The sequence below is a fragment of the Leucopleurus acutus genome (assembly GCF_964270905.1).
Source record: "Leucopleurus acutus genome assembly, chromosome: 5".
Classification (NCBI taxonomy): domain Eukaryota; kingdom Metazoa; phylum Chordata; class Mammalia; order Artiodactyla; family Delphinidae; genus Leucopleurus; species Leucopleurus acutus.
Genome location: NC_139147.1, coordinates 67,506,033 through 67,533,782, shown reverse-complemented (window position 1 = coordinate 67,533,782; position 27,750 = coordinate 67,506,033). Strand labels below are relative to the sequence as shown.

Below are 27,750 nucleotides of genomic sequence, written 5' to 3'. Positions count from 1 at the left end.
CTCTGAAGTGGCAGCAGCTAGAGAGGAGCTGAGTGTCTACTTGAGGAGCCGAGAGCCTAGAGCAAACGCTTGCGCGGTTAAAGGTGGGTACTCCGGGCAGTGGGAAAGTTGGGGAGCATAGGACAAGAGTTGAAGTGAGAGGACTCTGGCTGACTTTTCGTCCTTGCTGAGCTGTGAAGTCCCTGCTAGTAAGCTGCTAACCTTTCATGGCCAGAAGGCCGGCCTGGGTGTGAGGTCTTGTGGATAACAAGCATCTGGGGATGGAAGCAGAAGGGAGACGCTGGAGCCCAGGGAATGCGATCCAGCAGCCATCCAGGACCCCTGGTTTCTGCCGACAATCTACAATCCTCTCTAAGGCCCGATGGTCCTAGGCACTGAGCTGGGAGGAGGACCACTGGAGATGAGCCAGTCTCTGCCCCTGGAGAGCTTATGGTCTAGCAGAGAGACAAAACCCACAGGAGACATTGCAACAGATCAGGAAGTAGTGGTAGCTAATGTACACCAGTGCTGAGAACCAGGTGCCAGATGAAGGTGTGGCGGTTCGATTAGGGCTAGTTTCTCTGATTGTAGGGTCACAGGATCCCAGAATGTCAGAAATGGAGGGGACTTGATGAATTAGCGAGGTTAACCTCTCCATTTATTTTCCCTTGGGAAAAACAGTATCAGAGAAGTTCAGTGATTTACCAAATTATTTAAGTTAATATTTGTAAATTGCCTAACCTGGTACCTGGCAAATAAGTACATACCCTCTCTACTTTGACTCCCTAACCCATATTCCCACAGAGCTGGATGATCTGACTCTCTGTCTGTGTACTTTACTCAGGCAGCCTTAAGAAGAGGCCCTCGATTGTGCCTGATATCCTGGCCACCAGGCCTCACCGACTTATTCTCTGGTCTCCCACCTCTAGATAGTACCTCTTGGCTTCCCTATTTCCGGCCAGTAGCTCAAGCATACTAAATTGTCTCTGTGTCAGAAACCCCTCCCTCTGTTTGAAAAAATACATGAGGATGGCAGGCTTATGGGAGAGTCAAGCTGAGACCTGGGAGGAACAGCAAGAAAGAGGACAGGACTATCGGTCCTCACTGCTTCCTTATTGCTCATGAATATTTCAGAAACTTCTCTTTTCCAGTTTTCTGTGTGAACTTTTGTTGCAGAGCAGCCCAGGAGCCAGGACCATAGGTCTTATCAACGTGCCCCCCATCATGCATTACTGTTGCCCCACAGGGGAAGGCAGAGCTGCTCTTGGCAGTGACTCATCCCACAGTCCAGCTGACTCGGTCCATACTTCCCCAGTGTCCTCTTTGCATCTTGTTAACCAATCTACCCCCAGATTTCCCTTGGACTGGTTTCCAAGGGGTTTTTCAAAGAGCTGGAGAAGGATGGAGTTTTCAAGTGGAAAGGAGAATTGGAGAGTCTGAGCACCTCTGGAGAGACTGGAGGGTCTTAGGAGTGGTTTTAAGATGGGCTTGTTTAAAAGACAGTAAACAGTGTGGGGAAGGAGTCTGAGCAGGGAAGGGTGGGCAGGGAGTTGCCAGCCAGCAAGTGGTACCAGGGTCAAGAAGTCTCAGCACCAGAACAGATGGGCATTGTCTGTTGTTTCCTCTCCACACCAAGATCCAGGATCCCACAGGTGCAGAGCACCTGTGCAGCTCCTCATGCAGGACTGGCAGGGCCAGCAGAAACACTGGGGATGCCCTAGTGGAATAACAATTTGGCACCCCCTCAAAGCGGTGTTCTCTAAATATTTCTTTAACATTTATTTAGTTAATAAAAGTCAAATAATTCTTAATGTTCAAAACAAGGGGCTTATTACACGCTCTTTTTTGAACCAGTTATCTACTTTCAAAGTATAATTAAACTGTTTTTAAAAATTGAACAATAAATGAATTATTCTCAGCAAATAATGCTTCCCCATGCATTGTTCAGTTGAGGAATTTCAGCTGAGTGCCCCTACTGACACACAGCTGTGCAGTGGCCAGTATTAGAGTGGAGGTTGGAAAAATTCTCAACAGCATTTAGCAGGTTGTAGAGGAGTGTAGATGTTCACATTATCAAGAGCTGGACAAATATATATCTCAAGAACTATGAAAGAAGTTATATGTAGATACGTGAGTGAAATGTTGCTGTAATTCCAGGGATGTTCTAGCAATCCTCATTGATTACCTCTTCAAGCCACTTGCTGGCTGGCCTCTTGACACAAGTGAAGGATCTCAGCCATTTTGACACATTTAGTATTACCTACATTCATGATGACTTCTGTCCAGACTAATGAGCCCAGGCCACATTAGTTTGTCTTAAATAAATCCACATCCCCCTTCCTCTAACTGAGAAAAAGTGCTTTCCTAAAACTTCCATCTGCTTTGCCTCAGATTCTATTTTCTTCTAAGAAAAAAATAGCATGAAACTTTGGCTGCTATATCATTGACTTCAGCGTTCTTGTTTTCCCTCTTCTTGATTTTTTCACCTAATCATTCCCATTTTCTGTCACCCTCAGATGTGGAAGTCTGTAGTAGGTCATGATGTATCTGTTTCCGTGGACACCCAGGGTGATGATTGGGACACAGACCCTGACTTTGTGGTGAGTGTGGAAATAGCTTTCCTTGGACAATGAAGGGCAGTGGGCAGGCGTGTGGGCCACTCTGTAACCCTTGAGGGGGCTTAGAAAAAGTCTGGGGCTAGGATAGCCCTCATGGTGGGACTGCCTGGCAGGACAGTTTGCTGTCATGAGTGGGGCCTGCATGATAGCCTGTGCTGAGGATGGAAGGAGACAGGTGTGGAGGAGTTTGACATTGTGATTGACAGGCTATGGCAGGCTATGCTGAGGGAACAGGTTAACTGGGTGTCCTTTGGCCTGTGAGCCAGGATTTGAGCTGAACATGTATAATTTGGGGGAATTCGGAAGTTGTAGGAGACCTAAAGAAGAAAGTTTGAGGGATGCAGAATAGAGAGGGAGGTTTCAGAGCTCACCCGCTTAATTTTAACATGGGGGCCTGGGTGGGATAAGCACAGAGAGGAGTCTGAGTAAAGTCCCTGAGTGCCGGAAGCAGCTAATGCAGGGGACGTGGGGGTTATGTGTGTCAGCTGTGTGGCCTCTCTCAGCCTGGCACATTTCTTGCCATCACTTATTGCTGAGTGTTGTCTTTTGTAGAATGACATCTCTGAGAAGGAACAACGGTGGGGAGCCAAGACCATTGAGGGGTCTGGACGCACAGAGCACATCAAGTAGGTACCAAAAGGACTGGGAGGAGGGAAAGAGGTATGGGAAGAACCCAAGGAAACCTTGGAGACTCAGGAGAAGGCGAGGGGGGAAGGAAAGAGGGAAATTCCTGTCTGTGTGTCTTTGCTTTTCCTTCAGTCTGTCCCCATGTGTCCCTTTGGGTGTCATTGTGTATTTGTTTCATGTCTCTCCTCTTATCCCCCCAACCCTATTATCTGTCTTTTATTTCTAACCACTCTGATATTTCCCCAACTGTGCCTATTATTATAACTGTTTCTCTTCCGTCAGTAAGGCATGAGGAATTCAGAGAGGGAAGTGCTGAGCTTGTATCATTTACTATCTATCTATTCACATAAATGTAAATGTGTGTCTGGACTGTAGGGTGACTTCTGATGGGCCAAGGGGGATTCAGTAAAATGTCAAGGTAAAGAACTCAGAATAAATGCTGTAAAACAAGGACAATATCAGGTCCCATACCTGGTCTAATTGCCTTTTAAAATAAAAATTTGTGTTTGGCTACTTAATAGAAGTAGGAAGCCATGAATGGTAATATGAAGAAATATGACACTTGGAAAACCTGTTGATGTATAGGGATCTTAAAGATTATAACCCAATATTTTACCAGAAAAAAAAAAGCAAAACAAACAATAAACTCTGATACCATAACAGAGAAGGAAGTTACTCACAGACAAATCCAGGGGTTTCTGTGGGATATGTTGTGTATTAGGATTGAGAGATTCTCTCTTCTTTAATAATCCATGGATTATTCGGGATCATCTAACCAGGGCTGTTTGCTTTGGATAGTGTCAGAATGTCCAATAGACGCAATAAATAGTATAACAGGAGCAAAATTTAAAAGTAAATAAATAGGCAAAATTAATCTTTTTTAAGCTCCATTTTAACTCCCCTCCCCCACAAACAGCAGTGTTTTTACCTCATTTTCTTCTAGATTTTAAAAAGTGTCAGTGGATTATCACATTGCACAAGAAACACACTATGAAAACCTGGCACATGTTTATACAATTTGATAATGTTCAGTACTCCACAGTGTTGTTTAAGCAGACATAAATGATTTATTTCAAGTAACTGTAATGAATATCATATTTAAAGAAAGTAGGCAATTCTGGAAGCAGTTGGAAAGCAAAAACATGGAATTGGGTCATGCAGGAAGCTTCTTTGATGCTCCTCTGTAGGCTAATCAATCCTACCCAAAGTAAGACGTCTTTCCTTTTCTGAGAAAAGGCCGCTCAGTCCTAGTATCCTGAAAACTGTTAAGATAAGCATACAAACTCTCCTTGTACCTTTCCCCTCCCAGTGCCTGTCTTATGCAGAGTAGGAGTAGAACATTTTAAAGAAGACTCCTAAATCCCTGCCATGATCTTATGGAAAGAGCTGGAGTTTGGATATCAGATAGATTCAGATTCAATTCACAGCTTTACCATTAATAGCAATGTGAGTTAGACATATAGCCTCTCTGAAACTCAGCTTATTTATTTATCAAATGAGGATAATAATAGCTACCTGGCAGGTGTATGGTTAGAATTCAATGAACTAGCATATAGCAAAATCTAGTGCAGTACTTAGCACCACTTAGCAGCTCAATAATGTTATTTCTTTTTCCTGTTAATATAGATTAGTTGAATCAGATTTTCTTCCTAAAAACCTAAAAGTAAACATGTAAACAGATGGCGATCTTCATTCTTCCTAAGTGGCGTTTACCTGGACTGTTGTGTTACACAGTCCAGTATATATATTACTCTGACTGGTGACCCCTAGAGTTGTAAAATGTGGTGACCCTGGGTGTTTCCTTATTAGCCTAACTGAATCTATATCTGATAGAATAAGTGGTGGAGACATTTACACAAAAACCCACTCCTCTCCCGTTTACCCAGGCTACTGAGGTATAAAAGCTCAGTCTCTGCTAGTAACTAACCAGGTGATCCTGGACAGGTCACTTCCCTCTCTGATTCCCAGTCTTGCCATTGGGATCAAAAAGACCTCTACAGGACCTTCCAATAGTAAGCCTCCAATACTCTGGGATTCTTTCTGGCTAGTGTGGGCTAGGACAACCTTTAAGGTCAGATGGGAATCACTAAAGTCCTTGGAAAGGAGGGGAAGTTGAACAGGAGAACAGTAGCTGCAGAGCTCAGATGACTTAAAGCAGGAAAAGGAAGTGATTGTGGTTCTCATTAATCTCACTACCATCCTCTACACCATGATCTTTCTTTTTTAAGTCTGCCTAAAATATATTTAGTCTGGGGAATGCTTTGGTAATTTGGTGAATAGTTCAAATGATCCTATCCATCCTTCATCTATTGTGTAGAGAAGTCCTGGGCCAGGCAGCTCCAAGCAGCCTAGTGCTTCCAGGAGCTGCCAGGTTTTCAAGGGCTCTTGCATTTTCTCCATCTTCTTCTCCCCACTTTTGCTCACTTGTGCCCATGTGCCTCTTTTTTTTTTTTTTTTTTTTCGGTACGCGGGCCTCTTACTGTTGTGGTCTCTCCCGTTGCGGAGCACAGGCTCCAGACGTGCAGGCTCAGCGGCCATGGCTCACGGGCCTAGCCGCTCCGCAGTATGTGGGATCTTCCCGGACCGGGGCACGAACCCGTGTCCCCTGCACCACCAGAGAAGCCCCCATGTGCCTCTTTACAGTCGATATACCCCTCCCCACCCCTGGCTGGATGTAAACACTGATCTGCTTCTTGTCACTACAGATTAGTTTTGCCTATCCTAGAATTTCATGTACGTGGAATAATATAGAAGGTATTCTTTTGTGTCTGTCTTCTTTCACTAAGCATAATATTTTTGAGATCTATTCATGGTCTTGTGTATATCAGTCTTTTGTTCCTTTTTAATGTCAAGTAATTTTGCATTGTACAGATATACCAGAGTTTGGTTTATTAGCCTGTTGATGGACATTTGGGTTGTTGACAATTTGGGACTATTACAAATAAAGCTGTCATGAACATTTTGATCCAAGTCTTTTTGTTAACATATATTTTTACTTCTCTTGGGAAACACCTAAATGTAGTAGAATTCCTGAATCATATAAAAAGTGTGTTTTAACTTTTTAAGAGACCAGTAAACTGTTTTCTGAAAGAAACGTTTTTTCACTCCTACAAATAATGTATGGTTTTCAATTGCTCCACATCTTTGTCTATACTTGTTATTGTTAATATTTTTAATTTTAACTATTTTTGTAAGTGTGTGGGGATTTCAATTTGTATTTTTCTGCTGACTAATTTTATTGAGCATCTTTTCTTGTGCCATTCATATATCTTCATTTATCTTCATTTTGAAGTGTCTATTCAAATCTCTTCCTCACTTTTAAAGTGGGATCTTTGTATTCTTATTGAGTTTTAAGAGTTCTTTATATATTCTGGATAAAAGTCTTTTGTGACATATGTGTTTTACAAATATTTTCTTCCAGACTGTAACTTGCCTTTTCATTTTATTAATGGCTTCTATTGAAGACCAGAAGATATTAATTCTGATGACGTCTAATTTATCAAAATTTTTTATGGTTAGTGCTTTATGTGTCTAAGAAATTTTTGCCTACCTCAAACTGTGAAGATTTTTCCTATGTTTTGTTCTAAAAGATTTATAGTTTTAGCTTTTACATTTAAGTCTATGATCTATTTCAAATTTGCTTTTGTGTACAGTGTGTTGTAAAGATTGAGGTTCATTTTATTTCCATAAGGATATCTCATTATTCCAACATCGTTAAAAGACTAATCTTTCCCCACTGACTTACCTGGCATCTTTGACCATATACATGAGGGTCTATTTCTAGACTATTTTATTGATTTATATGTCTGCTCTGACCCACACTGTACTGCACTGGTTGTTGTAGCTTTATTGTACTGCACTTTTTATTGCAGTCATGAAATCAGGTAGTCCTTCTCCCTTGCTCTCCTTTGAAAAAAAAAAAAAACACTTTTTACCATCCTAGAACTTTACATTTCCACATACATTTTATTTTATTTTATTTTTAACATCTTTATTGGAGTATAATTGCTTTACAATGGTGCGTTAGTTTCTGTTTTATAACAAAGTGAATCAGTTATACATATACATATGTTCCCATATCTCTTCCCTCTTGCGTCTCCCTCCCTCCCACCCTCCCTATCCCACCCCTCCAGGCGATCACAAAGCACCGAGCTGATCTCTCTGTGCTATGCAGCTGCTTCCCACTAGCTATCTACCTTACGTTTGGTAGTGTATCTATGTCCATGCTTCTCTCTCGCTTTGTTACAGTTTACCCTTCCCCCTCCCCATATCTTCAAGTCCATTCTCTAGTAGGTCTGTGTCTTTATTCCTATCTTACCCCTAGGTTCTTCATAACATTTTTTTTTCTTAAATTCCATATATATGTGTTAGCATACGGTATTTGTCTTTCTCTTTCCGACTTACTTCACTCTGTATGACATACATTTTAGAATTAGCTAGTCAATTCCTGCAAAAATGCCTGTTGATGTTTTGAATGGGATTGCACTGAATCTATAGATCATTTTAGAGAGAACTCATATCTTAATAGTCTTGAGTTTTCCAACCCATGAACATGGGATATGTCTCCATTTATTTAGGTCTTCTTTAATTTTTTCAGAAATGTCTGTGACTAGTATGTAGAAATAAAATTGCTTTTAATAGTGATCTTGTCTCCTGGGATCTTGCTAAATGTACCTAATAGTTCTAGTAGCACATTTATGTAGATTCTTTAGGATTTTCTATAACTATGATCATACTGTTTGTGAATAAAATCTTACAGTCTATCACTCACTTTTGTGTTTTTACTTTTGTAATAAAAACAAAAAAAGCTGTTCCTTCTCTTAGCTCATCTTTGAGGTCCTGGGTGTCACTTGGTTTCTATAAACTGTATTGCTTCATCAATTCCAAGGTATTTTAAACCTTAAAATAGACATCTGAGAGTTAATGTGTTAAAAGTTTCTTAGGTATGCCAATTAGGACATTGAATTACAATTTTTTTTTCCTTTCTGTATTTCCACCTGATCACTATTTTCATACATTAATTATCTTTGTATTGCCAGAGCCTAATGGTGCCTCACACTCAAAAAAGTTTAATATTTATTTAATAAAGGAATAATATAACTAACACATTTATAGTGCCTTAGCTATATTCTGATGAATTTGGTAAGAAGTTGGTCTTTGTTGGCCCCAACATTTTCATTCAGATTATATTATCTATTGTCATGATTCTCTGACTAACCTCATTGTCATTTATTAGGTGGATATTCCAGACTCTCATTTTCTAATCCCTTTTAAAAACTTGTTTCAACTATAATACAGTTATGATCCATGTAACAGTAATTGGATTTATTAAAACTTTGCTAATTTTTCCCATTTGAAAGTAATGTTTAGTCCCATTTTCTTCATTCTTCATCTGAACACTTTGGTTGGGAAATATTGGTCATTTACCTGTTCTTGGAACCAATAACTTTTCTGACACTGACAGTTCTAAAGTGTTGATGCTGTTGAAATAGCAACACAGGATCTCTGCCTTCACTGCTGCCAGAGGGTTTAGAGCAGGCACAGGAACAGAGGGTTCTTCCAGCTGTTAGCTTAATTTCATCTGGCTCAAAGCCAGTTTTCTAAAATTAACTTTGACTAAAGCTGAGAAGGCTTTTTAAAAAGACCTCTGTTGGGCTTATACTACAAGACCACAAGATGGATCTATTCTTCCACGAAAGAGGAGACTTTCTGATGTGAGATGGCCATTCTACCTGTAAGCAATATATCCGGTTTTTCTGAGCTAGCGAAGTCCCAGGAACATCACTATATCTCAGTTTCTTAAACGTCCATTTCTTGCTGCAGGAAGTCAAATTTTTTATTTAGGGTTCTCTTGACAAATATTTCTAAGAATCCCCAGTGGTCCTTATATGTGTCCAAGTATCAGTCCTGATTGTCACTTATTGGTGCTGGTGTTGGTGCTGGTGCTGAGCTGTCACTTCTTATCCTCAGCCCAAACAAATACAGAGAGGTATTCTCTACCCACATGGTAGAGATGAAAGTGAAGTAAGAAAGAGAATGCCTCCTTTTGGTGTTATGTTCTCTTAAGGACAGAAGTGTCCCAAATCAAGGTTATTTGAGCCTTAAAGTTTTGCAACAATTAGTGATGAGAGTGAAGTTTATTAGTGAGCCTTTTTTAGTTTTTAGTTCTCTCAGGAATTAGCAGATATATGGGCAGTGTGAAGGGCATTCATTTTTGACAAGAAGAGACACAGAATACTTAATGTATAGATAAATTTCCCAATGCTGCATTTTTCGTAATCATCGTTTTTAATGACTTCCTCATGTGCCATTGAAAAGTAATATTGCAGTTTACTTAACTATTCCCCATTTTTTCCATATAAATTGTCTCTTGGTTCTTGCTATTAAATACAATGTTTCAGTGAATATCATTAGACATTAAGCTCTGCCATATTTAAAACTATTTCCTTGGGGTAGACTTCTAGGACTAGAATGTGTGGGTAAAGGGTGCATGAATATCTTTGTGCTTCTTGAGGTAGAGTACCGAACTGTTAAACAACAAATCCATTCAGAGAGGAAAATAACTTTTCGGTTGCTAGACTATAGGTAACACTGTCCTCTAATATTTAGGAACATGAGACTAAATATCAGAAGGTTATTTAGTGAGCAAAATAACAGACTAGAGGAAATACTATTGGCTTATGGAGAGTTTATATCAGGCTGTATATGCAGACCACACTAACCTCCTACTCCCAGACCCAGCACAGGTACACTTTGGGGGCTATTGCTAAAAATGAACAGAACACACCACAAGATTTCAATTTTTCTGTGAAGGAGGGTTTGTTGACATCTCTGTGCTAGACGAGTCTCTGTGATGTGGTTACTTCCAGCATTCACCAGCTGAGGAACAAAGTGTCAGAGGAGCATGATGTTCTCAAGAAGAAGGAGATGGAATCAGGGCCCAAAGCATCCCACGGCTACGGAGGTCGGTTTGGGGTGGAAAGAGACCGAATGGACAAGGTGAGTTGAAAGGGGGATATTTGCTTTAAAAAAATAAATAAGTGAATTGATTCGTTTGTTGGTTTTATGGTTTAAAACTTATTCAAAAGTAAAATATTCATTTGGGTTTTAAAAGAGAATGTCCACATATTATTTGTGTCATTTTTCCCCTGATTTCAACACATAAAATATAGATGACGGAAAATGGGAGCCAAGAATTTAGAAGGGCTGGCCTAGTGTATGTAGACCCAGCCACACTGTAACTCCTAGACTAAGGAGACACACATAGAGAAGGGGAAAATATGTTTTAAAATCACTTACTGCTTTTAAATGGATGTGTCTCTTACTGGCTTCTTTACTGTATATTTAGTGTTCTTTTTGTACATATTTTATACATCACTTAATATGATTTGCACATAGATGTGAAAAATATTTATGTGAATTTATCTATTAGATGTCCTCAAATATATTATTATTTTTCCTTTATCCATTAGATACTATGAAAGTATGATAAAAAGAAAGCCTGTATGTTGAATTGTATTTTTCCATTGACTTTACTACTTCAAAGATAAAGATATAGGACTTCCCTAGTGGTGCAGTGGTTAAGAATCCGCCTGCCAATGCAGGGGACACAGGTTCGATCCTGGTCGGGGAAGATCCCACATGCTGCGGAGCAACTAAGCCCATGGGCCACAACTACTGAGCCTGCGCTCTTGAGCCCAAGAGCCACAACTACTGAAGCCCGCGCACCTAGAGCCCATGCTCTGCAACAAGAGAAGCCACTGCAATGAGAAGCCGGCACACCACAACAAAGAGTAGCCCCCGTTTGACGCAACTAGAGAAAGCCCGAATGCAGCAACGAAGACCCAATGCAGCCAAAAATAAATAAATTTTTTAAAAAGATAGAGATATATTCCTATAAGAAAAAAGAATTAATCTCCAAGGAGAAAAAGCAATTTAATGAAAGCTGTTATTTCACCCTTCTGTCATTGTATAAAGTGCAAAGTAGGCATTGTATTCTCCCACAGAATCTCTAGGAAAGAGTAAAATAGATAAGCAGTCATTCATTCCTGAATTCAGCAAACAAAGTTGACCTACACAGACCCAAAAACACTGCAAAATGAGCTCCCAGGAGCTCATATAGGGCAGTGTTTCACATCCATCTCTGTATTAATATTTATCCCAGCATGGAATCGGAAATTCAGGAGGAAGAAGAAACTTTCTAATTTCTTCTTAGTTGAGACTCTGCAAGGTATCACTATTTGGTTTGAAGTGTTATTCAATTCCAAGATTATTAAAGCATCCATATCCAAATATTAAAAGAGACATACCTTTCAAAACCAAGTAGAAAATGGTAGATGGAGAAAAAAGTGGAGGGGAATAAAAAACAGTTAAATTATATGCCATCTTGGACTACTCACGGTGTTGTCTACCAGCCCCCTTTGGTATAAAGAGTCAATCACTGTTAATATTAGGGCCCAGGCTGCACTTCTGAACTTTGATGGTTGTGTAGGAACAAAGATCCAGAACAAAAGCTCCTGGCTGTGTTAAATATTCAATCCGGCTATGGCATCTAGTCAGTCCCCTTAGGTGTCTCCCCAGTAACTACCCTCATTTCTATTTTGATGCACAAAGCCCGTGTTTCACCCTCTTTTTAAGCAGTGGTTTAAATACTTCCCTGTCTATGTAGTCTCTATCCTTCTGGTTCCCAACCCATCCTATGGGAGTTTCCTAAATGATGGGTTCCTAGTGGTATTAAAGAAGAGTCAGGATGTGCAAGGTTCCAGAAAAAGTCATCTTGCTCTCCCATCACACGTTCCTTGGCACTCCGTCAGGGATTATCTGTGTGACCTAGAGTGGAATTTCTTGTATTCTTACATCCCATCCTATCTCTGATCATTTTATTTTTTCATGGTCATTTTTATCTTCTCACTCATTCCGATCTTGATTTTTCTCAGAGTGCTGTGGGCCATGAGTATGTTGCTGAGGTGGAGAAGCACTCTTCCCAGACTGATGCTGCCAGAGGCTTTGGGGGCAAATACGGAGTGGAGAAGGACAGGGCAGACAAGGTAAGTGACAACTCTCTCCCTGTGCCACCCAACTCAGATCATGTGGGACTGACCAACAATCACCTTGAATGTAGGTCTGTGCTTCTCCTGTGGAAAGATGGGGCAGTGGCCTCACGGAGGGTCCATCATGAGGATGGCTCCCACATCTCCCTCAGCAAGTTCTTTGGTGCCGCTGTTGGAGGCCACATGCTGACCTGAAAGGTGTTAATTTAAAAGAGACAAAGACTCCCAAACTCTGAATAAGGAATCCCTAAGCCATTGTTTTATTGTTTTCCCCCTGCATTTTATTTTATTTATTTGTTTATTTTTTAAACATCTTTATTGGGGTATAATTGCTTTACAGTGGTGTGTTAGTTTCTGCTGTATAACAAAGTGAATCAGCTATACCATATATCCCCATATCCCCTCCCTCTTGCGTCTCCTTCCCACGCTCCCTATCCCACCCCTCTAGGTGGTCACAAAGCACCGAGCTGATCTCCCTGTGCTATGTTAAGCCATTGGTTTTATCATACCTGTACGCATGAAGGGAGAAGAGGAAATTCCAAAGCTCCTCCTTTGGTCTAATATGAAAGCCTTATAAATATTTATGCCTTTCAGGAAAACAGACATATCAGCTGAAATATTATTACAATAGTAGCAAATAATCAAGTAAAACAACTAATTAAGGTTACAATGTTTTTAGAAGGTGAAGGTTACTTTTCACAGGACTTAGTACTAACTCCTTGAAGTCCAGGTGTTTTAAAGACTCCTTTGTACAAAAAGTAGTGATAGTTTTAAAGAGAGAAAGAGAAAAAGGACAGCATGATTACAGACGATAGAGTGGTCCGGAGAATACGATTGATAACTCATTCATGTTCTCATTTTCACACCTTAGTAGATCAGATTCTTTGAGCTCATTCTTTATGGGGCAGAGTAGTGTCTCTGCCCTGCAGCAGCACACAGAGGGGACATTTCCTTCACAGCTAGCTGAGATTTTGTTTGTTTGTTTGTTTGTTTAACCTGCAGCTGTTAATAAGTAGGCCTGCATCCTTAAAGCTAAGTGTTAGAGTGTTATTTGAATTGTAGGGGTAAAAAAACCCAGAAAAGTTCAAAGCATACTGTAAGGTAAAGTAAAAGCACAGAGGATAATTTTTAAAAGCAGTAATGGAATATGGAGCACGTAATGGTCTCTAATCAGGGTGCAGTTTCTCTTCCTTCTTGGCTCCCCTACTGCCTTTGCCTAATCTTTCACTGTTCTTTTTTTCAATTCCTGCCTCACCAGCCACAAACCGAATCACCTTAACAATCAGTGTGTCTTGTAAATCAAGAAACAATACATACTAATAACTTTTTAAAAATAAATTTATTTATTTTAATTATTTATTGTTGGCTGCATTGGGTCTTCATTGCTGCCCACGGGCTTTCTCTAGTTGTGGCGAGCGGGGCCTACTCTTTGTTGTGGTGCGTGGGCTTCTCATGCAGTGGCTTCTCTTGTTGCAGAGCATGGGCTCTAGGCGCGTGGTCTTCAGTAGCTGTGGCACGAGGGCTCAGTAGTTGTGGTTCTTGGGCCCTAGAGCACAGGCTCAGTAGTTGTGTCCCACGGGCTTAGTTGCTCCGCAGCATGTGGGATCTTCCCGGACCAGGGCTCAAACCTGTGTCCCCCGCATTGGCAGGTGGATTCTTAACCACTGCACCACCAGGGAAGTCCCATACTAATAACTTTTAAAATGCAAAATCTAGACTTGCTTAGGGACCTATTACTGAGCCATATGGGGACATAGCTAGGTTAGATATTTACCAATATATCCTGTCCCAAAGCAGCTAGGATCCAGATTCTCCTGGTTGCCTCTCATCCCACCAAAATCTACATCCCTGCGTTTCCACTGTTGTGTAAGGAAAGAGAAGAGGCACAGTATAATCAGTCAGTATAGGATGATATCTCTTACATGTGCACAGTGGTGCTTTATAGTTTAAAGGGCAGTTTTCTAGCTATTATCTCATTTTAGTTTCATGAGACTTAGGAAGAAAAACACTAATTTACTGAGTGCCCACACTTTATGTATCTTGCCCCATTTAGTCCTCACAATATCCCAAATAAGTTGGAATCATTTTACAGTTGAGGTTAATAAGGCAGGTATACCTATTTTCATTTCATATTTAAAGGGCCCAAGGGGGACTTCCCTGGCAGTCCAATGGTTAAGACTCTGCACTTCCACTGCAGGGGGGCATGGGTTCCATCCCTGGTCAGGAAACTAAGATCCCACATGCCTCCGTATGGCCAAAAGAAAAACAAAACTAAAAAAAGAGGCCGAGGCTTAGTAATATTAAAGGACATACCTAAAGTTACACAACTACAAATAGGAAAGGTGGGGTTGGGGTTTGGATCTAGAACTATCTGTGTCCAGGGCCCATGGTCATTGGTTTGTAGCACACTGCCTTTATACCAGCCTGTCAGGGTACTGTCTGTTTCTACATTGAACCCCCATACTCAGCTCTGAGCCCCTATAACTAACCCCTGGGCTGAGCTATAGGTGTAAGGGTAAGTGAGAGTGGGAGGAAATGTTCATCTCTGACTCTAATCAATTCTCTCTCCTTTTCTCTGTAGTCAGCTGTTGGCTTTGATTACAAAGGAGAAGTGGAAAAACATGCATCTCAGAAAGGCAAGGACCCTGCATTTCAGCCTTAGCAACCTGACTACCCAGACTTCAACTACCAACAGCCATCGTCAACTCCCTTTAGTTCCATGGCCCAGTTCCCTGCTATTTTATTTTATTTTTAAATCCAAACATGTACTTGCTTCTTTTTTTCTCCTATATCGCTTTCTATGAGCTTGGTCAAGTTTTCTTTAGTCCCATTTCCCCTCTAATGGATCAAAAATAGGATATTATACTCCTTTATTTTAGGAAGTTATTCCTAAGTTTTAATGTGCATCTGCGGCTTAAGTTTTAAATTAATCACTATTTCTTCCTGAGTAACACAGGAAATGAAGAATAATTTAATTACATTTCTTCTACATTCTACAGTCTTTGTACCAACTGAACAATTGTTTAGTATATCGATTACATGTGTTTGTTTTTAAACCCCACAAAAATTAATCATTATTATTACTAGGTGAAGGCTTATTTAAATTGACCAACATATTTACCAGTTTACTAGCTCATCATTGTTTATAATATTTCATTGTTTCCTCCTTACTTCTTCTATTCCTTCTTGCTAGAGTATATCCTTTGATAATTCTTTCAGTGCGAGTCTATGAGAGAACTCCCAGGCTTTGTCTGAAAAAAAAATTTATTTTGCTCCATTCTTCATTGTTATTTTCCCTTCATCGTGGTGAAGATACTATTCCATCATCTATGGCATTTCTCTTGGGTTAGTCTGATCATCATTCCTTTGTACGTAACATGTCTTGTCTCTCTGTTTTTGTTTTGTCTCATGAAAATTTTTCTTTTTGTTTCTGATGTTCTGAAATATCATCAGGCTATATCTAGGTGTTGATCTATTTTTATTATTCTACATGAGACTTATTGCTCCTCTTCAACCTGAGAATTAACTTTCAACATGAAAAGTTCTCGGGCATTTTCTCTTTAGATAGTGTCTCTCCTCTCTTCTCTTTTATTCTTTCTTCTGGAACTCAGATGTATATTAGAACTTTTAATTCTCCATCTCTCTCTCTCTTTTAAAAAAGACTTTATGTTTTCAGAACTTTTTAGATTTAGGACAAAATTGAGAGGAAGTTACAGTCCTGCACCCATACATGCATAGCCTCCCCCATTATCAACATCACTGACCAGAATGGTGTGTGTGTGTGTATTTTTTTTTTCTTTCTTTTTTTTTTCTTACCAAGGATGATTCTACACTAACACATCAAAGTCAGCCAAAGTCCATAGTTTACTTTAGGGTTCGCTCTTGGTGTTGTGCTTTCTATGGGTTTGGACAAAAGTATACTGACATATATCCATCATTATACTGTCATACAAAGTACTTTCAGTGTCCTAAAAATCCTCTGTGCTCTGCCTATTCATCTCCCTCATCCCTCAGCAACCACTGATTTTTTTTTTTGTCTCTATAGTTTTGCCTTTTACAGAATATTTTATGGTTGGAATCATATACCATGTAGCCTTTCCAGATTGGCTTCTTTCATTTAGTAATATGCATTTAAGTTTCCTCCATGTCTTTTCGTAGCTTGATAACTCATTTTTTTTTTGCTGAATATTATTCCTTTGTCTTGATGTACCCCAGTTTATTTATCCGCTCACCTACTGAAGAACATAGTGGTTGCTTCCAAGTTTGGGCGATTATGAATAAAGCTGCTATAAACATCTGTGTGCAGGTTTTTGTGTGGACCTACATTTTCAGCTCCTTTGGGTAAATACTAAGGAGTGCAATTGCTGGATCCTATGGTAAGAGTATGTTAAGTTTTGTAAGAAACTGCCAAACTGTCACTCAAAGTGGCTGCACCATTTTGCATTCCCACCAACAATGTATGACAGTTCCTGTTGCTCCACATCCTCACCAGCATTCGGTGTTGTGAGTAGTCTGGATTTTGGCCATTCTAATTGGTGTGTAGTGTTATATTATTGTTTTAATTTGCATTTCCCTGATGATATATGATGTAGAGCATCTTTTCATATGCTTATTTGCTATCTGTATATCTTCTTTGGCAAGGCATCTATTAATATATTTGACCTATTTAAAAAGTTGGGTTGCTTGTTTTGTTATTGTTGTTATTGTTTTAAGAATTCTTTGTATATTTAGGGTAACAGTCCTTTATGACATGTGTCTTTTGCAAAGATTTTCTCCCAGTGTAAGGCTTGTCTTCTCATTTGCTTAACATTGTCTTTCACAGAGCAAAAGTTTTTAAAATTTTAGTGAAATCCAGCTTATCAATTATTTCTGTCATGTGTTGTGTCTTTGGTGTTGTATCTAAAAAGGCATCACCATACCTAAGGTCATCTAGGTTTTCTCCTATATTATCTTCTAGGAGTTTTATAGTTTTGCATTTTACATTTAGGTCTATGATCCATTTTGATTTAATTTTTGTGAAAAGAGAATTTTTGTAATGCATGTGTCTAGATTCATTGTTTTTTTAATCTGTGGATGTCCACTTGTTCCAGCACCATTTGTTGAAAAGACTATCTTGTCTTCATCGTGTTACCTTTGCTCCTTTGGCAAGCATCAGTTAACTATAATTATGGAGGTCTATTTCTGGGCTCTCTGTTCTGTTCCACTGATTTATTTGTCTATTTTTTCACCTCTACCACACTGTCTTCATTACTTTAGCTTCATAGTGAGTCTTAAAGTCTGGTAGTGTCAGTCTTCTAACTTTGTTCTCCTTCAATATTGTGTTGGCTATTCTGGGTCTTTTGCTTCTTCATATAAACTTTAGAAACTGTTGATCCAAAAAATAACTTGCTGGGGTTTTGATTGGGGTTGCACTGAGTTTATGGACCAAGTTGGGAAGAACTGACATCTTGACAACATTGAGACTTCCTATCTATGAACATGGAATATCTCTCCATTTACTTAGTTTTCTTTGATTTTGTTCATCAGAATTTCATAGTTTTCCTCATATAGATCTTATACATATTTTAAGTTTATACCTAAGCATTTCTTTGTTGGGGTAGTAATGTAAATGATACTGTATTTTTAATTTCAAAATCCACTTATTTGTTGCTTGTATATAGGAAAGCAATTGACTGTTGTATATTAACCTTGTATCCTGCAACCTTGCCATAATTGCTTATTAGTTTCAAGAATTTGTCAATTCTTTTGGATTTTCTACATAGACAGTCATGTCATCTGTGAACAAAGACAGTTGTGTATCTTCTTTTCTAGTCTACATACTTCTTTTCTTGCATTATTGCATTAGCAAAGACTTCAAGTACAATGTTGAAAAGGAGTGATGAGACAGGCCATAGTTGCCTTGTACCTGATCTTAGTGGGAAGGCTTTAAGTTTATCACCATTAAGTATGATACTAGCTGTAGAGTTTTTGTGGATAGTCTTTATCAAGTTGAGAAATTTCCCCTCTATTTCTAGTTTACTGAGAATTTTTATTGTGAGTTGTGTTGGATTTTGTCAAATGCTTTTTCTGCATCTATTGATATGATCATGTGATTTTTCTTTTTTTCTCGTTGATGTGATGGATTATCCTAATTTATTTTCAAATGTTGAACCATCATTGCATACTTAGGATGAATCCCACTTGGTCATGGTAGATAATTATTTTTATACATTGTTGGATTTGATTTGTTAATATGTTGTTGAGGATTTTTGAATCTGTGTTCATGAGAAATACTGGTCTCTAGTTTTCTTTTATTGTAATGTCTTTGTCTGGTCTGAGTATTAGAGTAATGCTGACCTTATAGAACAGTTGTGAAGTATTCCCTGTGCTTTTATCATCTGAAAGAGTGTGCAGAGGACTGGTATAATTTCTTCCTTAAATATTTGGTGGAATTCACCAGTGAACACATGTGGGCCTGGTGCTTCCTGTTTCGGAAGATTATTAATTATTGATTCAATTTCTTTAGTAGATATAGGCCTTTCAGGTCATCTGTTTCTTTTTGTGTAAGTTTTGGCAGTTATGTCTTTTCAAGGAACTGGTCCATTTCATCTTGGTCATCAAATTTATGGGAATAAAGTTGTTCATAGTATTATTTTATTACCTTTTAATTTCCTTGGAATCTGTTGTAATGTAGCCTCTTTCATTTCTGATATTATAGTAATTTATGTTCTCTCTTTTTTTCTTTGTTAGTCTGACTAGAGGCTTATCTATTTTATTGATCTTTTCAAAGAACCAGCTTTAGGTTTCCTTGATTTTCTCTATAGGCTTCTTGTTTTTAATTCCATTGATTTTTTTGCTCCAATTCTTATTTATTTTTTCTGCTTACTTTGTATTTAATTTGTTCTTCTTTTTCCAGTTTCCTAAGGTGGACACTTAAATTGTTGATTTTAGGTCTTTTTTCTTTTCTAATATATGCATTGCTTTTCCTTATGCACTGCTTTCACTGCATCCAAAAATTTTGATAAGTTGTGTTCTTGATGTCTCTTAATTTCTCTTGTCTATCTCCATCTCTTCATCTCCCTGTGTTGTATTCTGGGTAATTCCCTTGAATCTTTGTTAAGTTCTGTAACTCTCCCTTCAGCTGTATTTAATTATCATTTAAGTTGTCCACTAAATTTTTAACTTTATTTCATGTATTTTCATTTGTGCAAGTTCCCTTTGATTCTATAGAAAATCTGCTGATTCCTTTTCCATAATGCCCTATTGCTTTCCTTATGTTTTTCACCCTTCTGTAACTCTTTAATTATTTTCAAAGTATTCATTTTATAATTTCTTTCACATTGTTATATTATTTGCAGTTCTTGAGGGTGCTAATTCTTCTGTTCAGTTAATCTGTTTTCCCTCATGGTTATTTATTTTTTTGATGGTTTGTAATTTTTGTTTGCAAATTTATTTCAGTGGGGGGAAAGGGATATTTGTTTTATGAGAGTTTTATGTGCCCTGGGTTGAGAAGTTTCCCATCAGAGAAACTATGCCTTTATTTCTGTCTGAGTTCTAGGGGTTTTAATAGTAATAGACCATGTTTTCTTTATGATTTTTGTTTTCTATTATGAATTCAATTTCTTAAATAGATACAGGTCTATTCAGTCTTTCTTAAGTTATGGTATAGTGTGCTTTTCAAGGAATGTTTCCATTTTTATCTATATTTTCAAATATATTGGCATAACTTCATTTATAGTATTCCCTTATTTTCTTTTTAACCTCTGTAAGATCTATAGTGATATGTTCACTTTTACTTCTGATATTGTTAATTTGTGTTTTTTCTCTTTTTAATTATTTTTGCTAGAGATTCATCAGTATTATTTTTTATTAATTTCAAAGAAGTATCTTTTGGCTTTGCTCATTTTCTCTATTATTTACTTGTTTTTAAAATTTTATTGAATTCTGCTCTTATCTTCATTATTTTTCCTTTCATTTTAATGTGGGTTTAGTTTGTTCTTTCTGTAGCTTCTTAAGGTAAAAACTTAGATAATTGATTTTAAACCTTTGTTTACTGTATGGGCTTTTAAAACTATATATTTCCCTCTAAACACTGTTTTTGCTACATTCCACAGTCATGCATATTTTAATTTTCATTCAGTTCAAAACATTTTCTAATTTTCCCTTTCATTTCTTCTCTGACCCATGAGTTATTTAGAAGTGTGTTGCTTATTTTCTAGGTAGTGGGGAAATTTTCTAATTTTATTGTTATTAACTTCTAATTTAATTCTATTGTGATCAGAGGATATGTTATCTCATGTTCCAATCTTTTGAAATGTATTGAAACTTTTTATAAGGACAAGCATGTGGTCTATCTTGGTGAATGTTATATGTGCATGGAAAAAAATGTGTATTATGCAGTTTGGGGGTGCAATATTCTGTAAATGTCACTTAGGTCTTGATAATGTTATTTGGGCCTTCTATAATTTTAGATTCTTTTTGTCGAAATTTTCTACTAATAATGAGAAAAGAGTGTTAAAATTTTCAACTATGATCATAGATTTGTCTATTTTGCTTTCTGCTTTGCTTCATGAGTTTTGATTCTGATAATAGGTTTATACCAGCATATATATTCCTGATGAATGACAAGTTGCACTCTTATCATTGAGTTATGTCTCTCTTACCTTTTATAATGCATTTTGTCTTGGGGTCCATTTTGTCTCATATTCATGCCATCCTTCTGATGCTTACTGTTTCTGCAGTATATATTTTCCTACATTAGTATTCAATTAATTTCTCAGCTTAGAATTTCTGTATGATATAAGTAGCATGAAACTGGATATTTGTATCCCACACCTTCAGGTGTAGGCTGGGAGTTTCCAAGTCTCATAGGTAAAACTTCCTTCTCTAAATGCTAAAAAGAACCCTACAGTTCCTCTCACTATTTCCCTGGACAGGTAAGTAGGCTTTTTCTAGAATTCTTTTATAGGAGTGGGCAGAACCTGCTCTCCAGCCACCTGTTCTTATAGGAAGTAGAACCCCAGACCCTAGATCCTAATCCCTAGGCACTAAATTTGGGACTTAAAACAGGTTGGGTTTTCTATATCAGCTCATAATTACCATCATGTCAGCTGTTTTGATTCACCTGTTTGTTTCTGGAGCCGGGAATTTTTTTCTTCTTTTCTTTTGAGATTCACTATTTAAAAAAGAAAAAAAAGAGAGATTGCTCTATTTTTCTGACGTTGCTAAGTGTTTATATAAGATTAGGGAAAGGCATATATTTCATATGCATCTCTCTTTTTTTCTGGAAGTCTCTCCTCTATACTCTCTATACTTTCTCCTTCCTTGAAGAAGGGAGAAAATTCAAATGATCTTCTCATCTTGAAATGGAAGTAAGGGAGGAGAGGAAAAGAGTGAACATTGTTTAAAGCTTATAGAAGTTGCTTAGAATAACATTTCTCTTTCATTTCCCAGTATTCAAGCCCCGCTCTCTTCCTGAGCCCCTATCACCCTGCACCCATCCCTCCTGACTCTTCTCTTCCACAGCACTTCCCCGTGGGCTGAGAGTGAACTCTCATGACTGCTCCTTCCACCATAGATTACTCTCATGGCTTCGGTGGCCGTTATGGGATAGAGGAGGACAAACGGGACAAGGCAGCTCTGGGATATGACTACAAGGGAGAGACAGAGAAACACGAATCCCAAAGAGGTAAGTTGGGATTGGAGAGGAGGGAGGTCACAGGGTACATGGAGCCCTCCTTCTGTCCCTGAAGGCTGACATGGAGGACCCAGAATATGAGGGGCAGGTATGCAGGAAGTGGTGGGATGAAGAGTAAGTGTACGTATATAGGGGTAGCTGGGAGGAGACCAACAGGGGTGGAGGGGAAAACAGCAAGCTAAGGAGCAGGACAGAGGAGGATGACCAAAGAAAAGGGATCACTGAGAAAGGGATGAAGATAGACAGGCCGGGTGATGACAAGAGGGTGATTTGGCTGTGAGTCTTAGAGGCCCCTCTGCTTCACAGAGAGAAAGCCTTCTTCCCTGGGGCACATAGGGGATGGCTGGGGGGCGCTCTTCAATTTTTCCTGTTTCTTCCCGTATATTTTCCCCTTTTCTGTCACTTCTTTCTTTTTGTTTCTCTCTTCCCATCTCTCATCCCTCCATTCTCTCTCAAGTGTTTTTCTCCCCATCCTTTTTCATCTTTTCCCACCCATGCCTCTCTATCATCTGATTTTCACACTTTCTCATTGATCTTTCTCTTTTCCTCATTCCTGTCTTCTGGTCTTCCTTCTCACTGCTCCCACTCCCTCTTCCCATACATTTCTAGCATTTTAACTCCTCTTATGACTCTCAGACCTTTCCATCCTGCAGATTATGCCAAGGGCTTTGGTGGTCAGTATGGCATCCAAAAGGACCGAGTGGATAAGGTAAAGCACCAGAACACTAGTGTCTTGAGAATGGTTCCCTGAAGTACATGGAGAAGAGTGAGAGGCAAAGCTGGAAAAAGGATGGGCAAAGCTAGGTGCCCTGCACTGTCCTCCTGGTGTCCTGCTCTCCCCATTGACTGCCCTCAGCATCTAAAGGGCATGTCTTCTGAAGCCTGAGATTTTTTTTTTAATATTTATTTATTTTGGCTGTGCCGGGTCTTAGTTGTGGCACGCGGACTCTTAGTTGCGGCATGCGTGCAGGATCTAGTTCCCCAACCAGGGATCGAACCTTGGCCCGCTGCACTGGGAGCATGGAGTCTGACCCAATGGACCACCAGGGAAGTCCCAGAAGCCTGAGCTTTAACTAAGGAGAGTGGAGGGAGGCAGAGAGACAGAGAAACAGAAAAACTCCAGGAAAAGATATTCGAAATTTCATTGATTGCTTGGCATTGATTAACTCAATCAATAATTTCTTCCCACTCCATTCAGTCGTCCCCTACACCTCTTCATGTACTGGCCTGAGACCCTCCTGCATTCCAGGCAACTGGACTTAGAGATGTGAGATTCCAGGAACACTGAGCTTTTTAAAAGGAGAGCTAATCCCACCAGTCTAGAACTCCTTTACCCCTCTCTCTGCCACAAAACAACACTATTTGAATACCCTGTCTAACTATAAGCATCAAAAGGTTAGGGAGACCTCCTATAGTGACCCAATCATGACTACTGCCTTCTGGATTATTACCACTCCCTTCCCTGTCCCCACCACTACCTATAGTGTTCTCTTACCTGCAGAGCGCTGTTGGTTTCAATGAAATGGAGGCCCCAACCACAGCTTATAAGAAGACAACACCCATAGAGGCTGGTAAGTTTTAATTCCCTTTCTCTGTGCTCTTCAACCTCTTCTCCCTTCTCATTCTTTTTTCTTCTTAGACTACCTATTCCAAGCCTTTACCTACCTAGATTAGCTGAGGTAGACTTGACCCCTACCCTCATATTCCCAGATTCGCTCTCCTAGAAAAAATTAGGTTAAGTGGATATCTGAGTGACACTGGTGAAGAAACTGTATGCAGAGAACAGAGGGAGGAAGGGAGGGAGCCATTTGGGAAGAACACATAAGGAAAGGAGCTTTGGATGGGGGATAGAGGGTAGATGGTGGCCAGAGGGCATACAGCTTTAAGAAATGTGGGCAGAGAAGATGCAGGTTAGGAGAACAAGCCTTATGATTTAAAAAGGGCAAGAGTCTGAGATCACATGGCCTGGCTGTATGGAAATCTAGGCATCAGGGTTACCTTATCCTCCTATAACCCCCTTGTTCCTTCATTGATACCTCTTTGCCTCCCTTTCCATGAGTCCCCTCTCTACCTGCTCTTCTTTGGATATTTAACTGGTTCCTCTTCTTCATTCCAGTGCCACTCCCCTACCTCCAACCCAAGACAACCCTAATTTTTCTTGCCTGTGTCTGCAGCTTCCAGTGGCGCCCGTGGGCTGAAGGCAAAATTTGAATCCATGGCTGAGGAAAAGAGGAAGCAGGAGGAAGAGGAGAAGGCACAACAGAAAGCCAGGCAGCAACAGGAGAGAAAGGCCTTGGTAAAGATGAGCCATGAGGCTCAGCCACCAGTGGCCACTATGGAAGAGCCGGTGGTGTCAGCCCCATTGCCCAAGAAAATCTCCTCAGAGGTAAGTGTTTGGCCCTTCGGGATCCACATCAAGGATTCCTTGCCCAGACAAGAGCCTAAGGGGTCTGTATTCTTAGTGGAAAATAAAGCACAGGCCTCCCCTGTGTTAGGCAAAGTCTACAGTTGCTATCCCTGTCTTCAGGAAGATTTCAATCTGATTGTGTAATTAAGCTTCATATATACATATGAGAATGTTAGCTGAAAAAAACCAAGATTTACATAGTACAACAGAAGATAGGTCACCAGCCAGTGCAGTCAATTACTGCTGCAACAACAAGAGGAAGGAGCTGTCATTTCAGGTTGGAGCCCATCTTGAGGAATGGATGATTTGAACTGCCAGAGGTAGGAAGGGGTATTCCAGGTCAGTACAAGAGAAAAGATGGAAGTTTCTTGCTCACTGGAAAGTTGCTTCATCCTCCACAGGCCTGGCCTCCAGCAGGGAGCTGTCTGTCATCAGAGCGTGGGCCTGTGAGAACCAGTAGGGAACAACCAGTGCCTACCCAGCCCCCAAGGCAGAATCCCCCAGAGGTAAGCAGAGCCCCAAAGATTCTCTGCTCCTTCCCCATCTCCTCATGTCCTAGTAGGTGGACTGTACAGGGTGATCAACAATCCTGGTTTGTCTGGGACTATCCTGGTCTTAGCACTGAAAGTCCTATATTCTGGGAAATCACCCAGTCCTGGGAAGACTAGGATATTTAGTCATCCTAGCTGTCATCTTTCACCTTTTTTTTTTTTTTGCTTTTGCTTTTGCTTCAATGTTTTCTTGGTCTTCCAAGGATTCTGACTTGCTTTCTGCTTCCCTTCTATCATCTTTTGGTAGGTGCTTTGAGTGGATGGGTGTGGGAGGTTGATGAATGAAGAGGGATGAAAGGTTGTGTTCCCTAGGAGAGGTTGTTAGAAGGATGCAAGGATGGAGGGTAGAATGGAAGCATGGGGATGGGTGGGGTCTTAGCAGTCCTCCATTGGGAGATTTTGGAGAGGCAGCTCCTGGTGAACAGATGTCACCCTGCTTCACACTGTCTCTTCTCAGGACAACGAGGAGCCCCCAGCTCTGCCCCCCAGGACTCCAGAAGGCTTCCAGATGGAGGAAGAGCCAGTGTATGAAGAAGCACCTGAGCCTGAGCCCGAGCCTGAACCAGAGAATGACTATGAGGATGTTGGGGAAATGGACAGACATGAGCCAGATGAGGAACCAAAGGGCGACTATGAAGATGTGCTCGAGCCTGAGGATCCCTCTTTTCCCTCCACTCTGGCTGGTGAGTGGTGGGGCAGCTCCTGGATTTGGTCAGCTGTAGGGGAGAGGAAGAGGGAGAATTCCCCCATTACACAGAAGGACCTGTCTGTTTTCCTTTTCCATGTTGATGAGACCATATTCATATTTCTCATTATGCAGGATCATCAGGCTGCCCGGCTGGGGCTGGGGCTGGGATCTCAGCTGTAGCCCTGTATGATTACCAAGGAGGTAGGTTGGGAGTGGCCTGAGGGGTCTGGTGCCTGGAGGCCCTTGATACATGAGAACGGGGATGGATTCTGGGGGTCAGGATAGGGCCCAGACTTGGTATCAAGAACAGGCCTATTTCCCTTCCTGAGGTTTAAAGGGGACACAGGGGTGGAGGGATTCCTGCCTGACCACCCTAATATCCTGTCAATTTTCTCCCCAGAGGGAAGTGATGAGATTTCCTTTGATCCAGATGACATCATCACTGACATTGAGATGGTGGATGAGGGCTGGTGGCGGGGACGTTGCCACGGCCACTTTGGACTCTTCCCTGCAAATTATGTCACGCTCCTCCAGTAACTGTGGCTGTGTGTCTTCTGCACTGTGACTTCCCTTGTCCCAAGTGGCTCTGCCTCCACCCGCTTTCCATTTCTGCTGCAAGTGCCTGACAGGATGTCATGAGTTGCCTGAAGCTCTAGACAGACTGTCTCTCCCTCTCCATTAAGGTTTGGGGCAGAGACAGCATGAGGAAGGAGGTCTCCTTCCCCTCGGTGTCCTGTCTATCCTGGATACCCTAGATGATCTCAGGGATGTTTATCTTGTGTCCTGCCTCCTTCCCCATGAATCCCCCCTCTAACACCCACCCCCACCCCCACTCTACCTTCCTTTGTTTGTGAACTCTGAGCTTCCTGGTTTGCTTACCTGGGAAGGTATGTTTATATTTCCTGGTTGTGCTGTTTGCTCACTTTCCTTCTCTGCAGAAATATCTCTGAATCTTTTCTCTGCTCAGTCCTAAAGTGGAAATAAAGTGGGACCACAGCTCACCTCTATTCTGAGGTAAATAGTACTTTTTATGCAGCCCTCAATGGTCCTGACTCTCATGGCTCCAATTCTCCTCCCATCTTTTAGGGGTATCCAGAAAACTCCCTCCTCCACTGCCCATCACTCTGCACCCTGGATGTCAAGGGCCGTGCCCTTTCCTTAGACTCTACTGATACCCAGGCCAAAACAAGATGGGCCTGGGGAATGGCAGTAAGGTAGTGGAACAGGGGCCAGGAAGGGTCCATGATAAGACAGTTCAACTTCTGCTGGCTTCAGCAGTTGTGAGAGGCCAGCCACTTTCTGCCTGGGAGTAATGACTACACTCTTTTCATGCATAATGATTCTTGAGGCAAAAGCACAAATTAGGGGAAAGAAAGGAGGAAAGATTTAGCTAAGAGAAAAAGACTAAAACTAAAGAAACAATGAGGTGTTAAGAGGATTTAGAGTGAGAGTGGCCTCTGCTAGAGAAAGTCTAGGCTTCCTTGTAGCTGGATGAATGATGGTCATGTAAGAAGGTAGATTGAGGAAGCTCATAAAGTTTCTGTGTGGTCCAGAGCTGAGGCTGCTGATAGGAGAAGAAGTGAGGACCTTTGGACGGCCAGTGATAGGCAAAAAGCAAATCACCAAGCAAAGTATGGGGATGAGGGAGAATGAAAGGCCAGGACACGGTGAGTTTATTCTAACCCCCAGGCCATTGGGCTCGGCAAGGTCCAGAATAGGAGATCCTAGGCAAAACCAAAATCAAATCGAAATGAAAGTCAGGGATTTGGTATAGGGGATCTTTGATTGGTGGAAAATAGAAGTCTGTGCTATAACCAGTATCTGAAGTTGGATTCAGCTTTCAAAGATGGAGAAGACAGTGGGATCAAGGAAGAGCTAGGATTGGTGTCTGAGACCCATAGTTGCTGCAGGACTTTATAAAAGTCCTTAAAAGTTCAGTGGTGAGCTTGTCCATTTGCTTAGAGCACTGCATCCCTCAGGCTCATCCCTTGGCTTTTCTTCAAGACACACACTCCTTTGTTTCCACAGCGACTTCTATGCCAGTGAATCACGCATCTGTCTCTACACCTCACTTATAAGATTCACCCAGTTAGACTTTCAGAGTGAAAAGCAGCTTTTATTTCTGCCTGTAGAGACATTGGGGTTTCCAGTGTA

At 40.5% G+C, this 27,750-nt stretch overlaps 1 protein-coding gene across 1 annotated transcript; it reads left to right on the top strand.

Moving 5' to 3' along the window:
• Positions 1–27,750, top strand: HCLS1 (hematopoietic cell-specific Lyn substrate 1). The gene is made up of 14 exons (XM_082840294.1): positions 1–83; positions 2,496–2,579; positions 3,150–3,223; positions 10,094–10,223; positions 12,161–12,271; positions 14,856–14,910; positions 21,831–21,941; positions 22,604–22,659; positions 23,452–23,521; positions 24,125–24,336; positions 24,759–24,863; positions 25,366–25,591; positions 25,729–25,797; positions 25,997–27,750. Exons 2-14 carry the CDS (start codon positions 2,496–2,498, stop codon positions 26,131–26,133), a joined length of 1,440 nt encoding a protein of 479 aa, XP_082696420.1. The 5' UTR covers positions 1–83; the 3' UTR covers positions 26,134–27,750.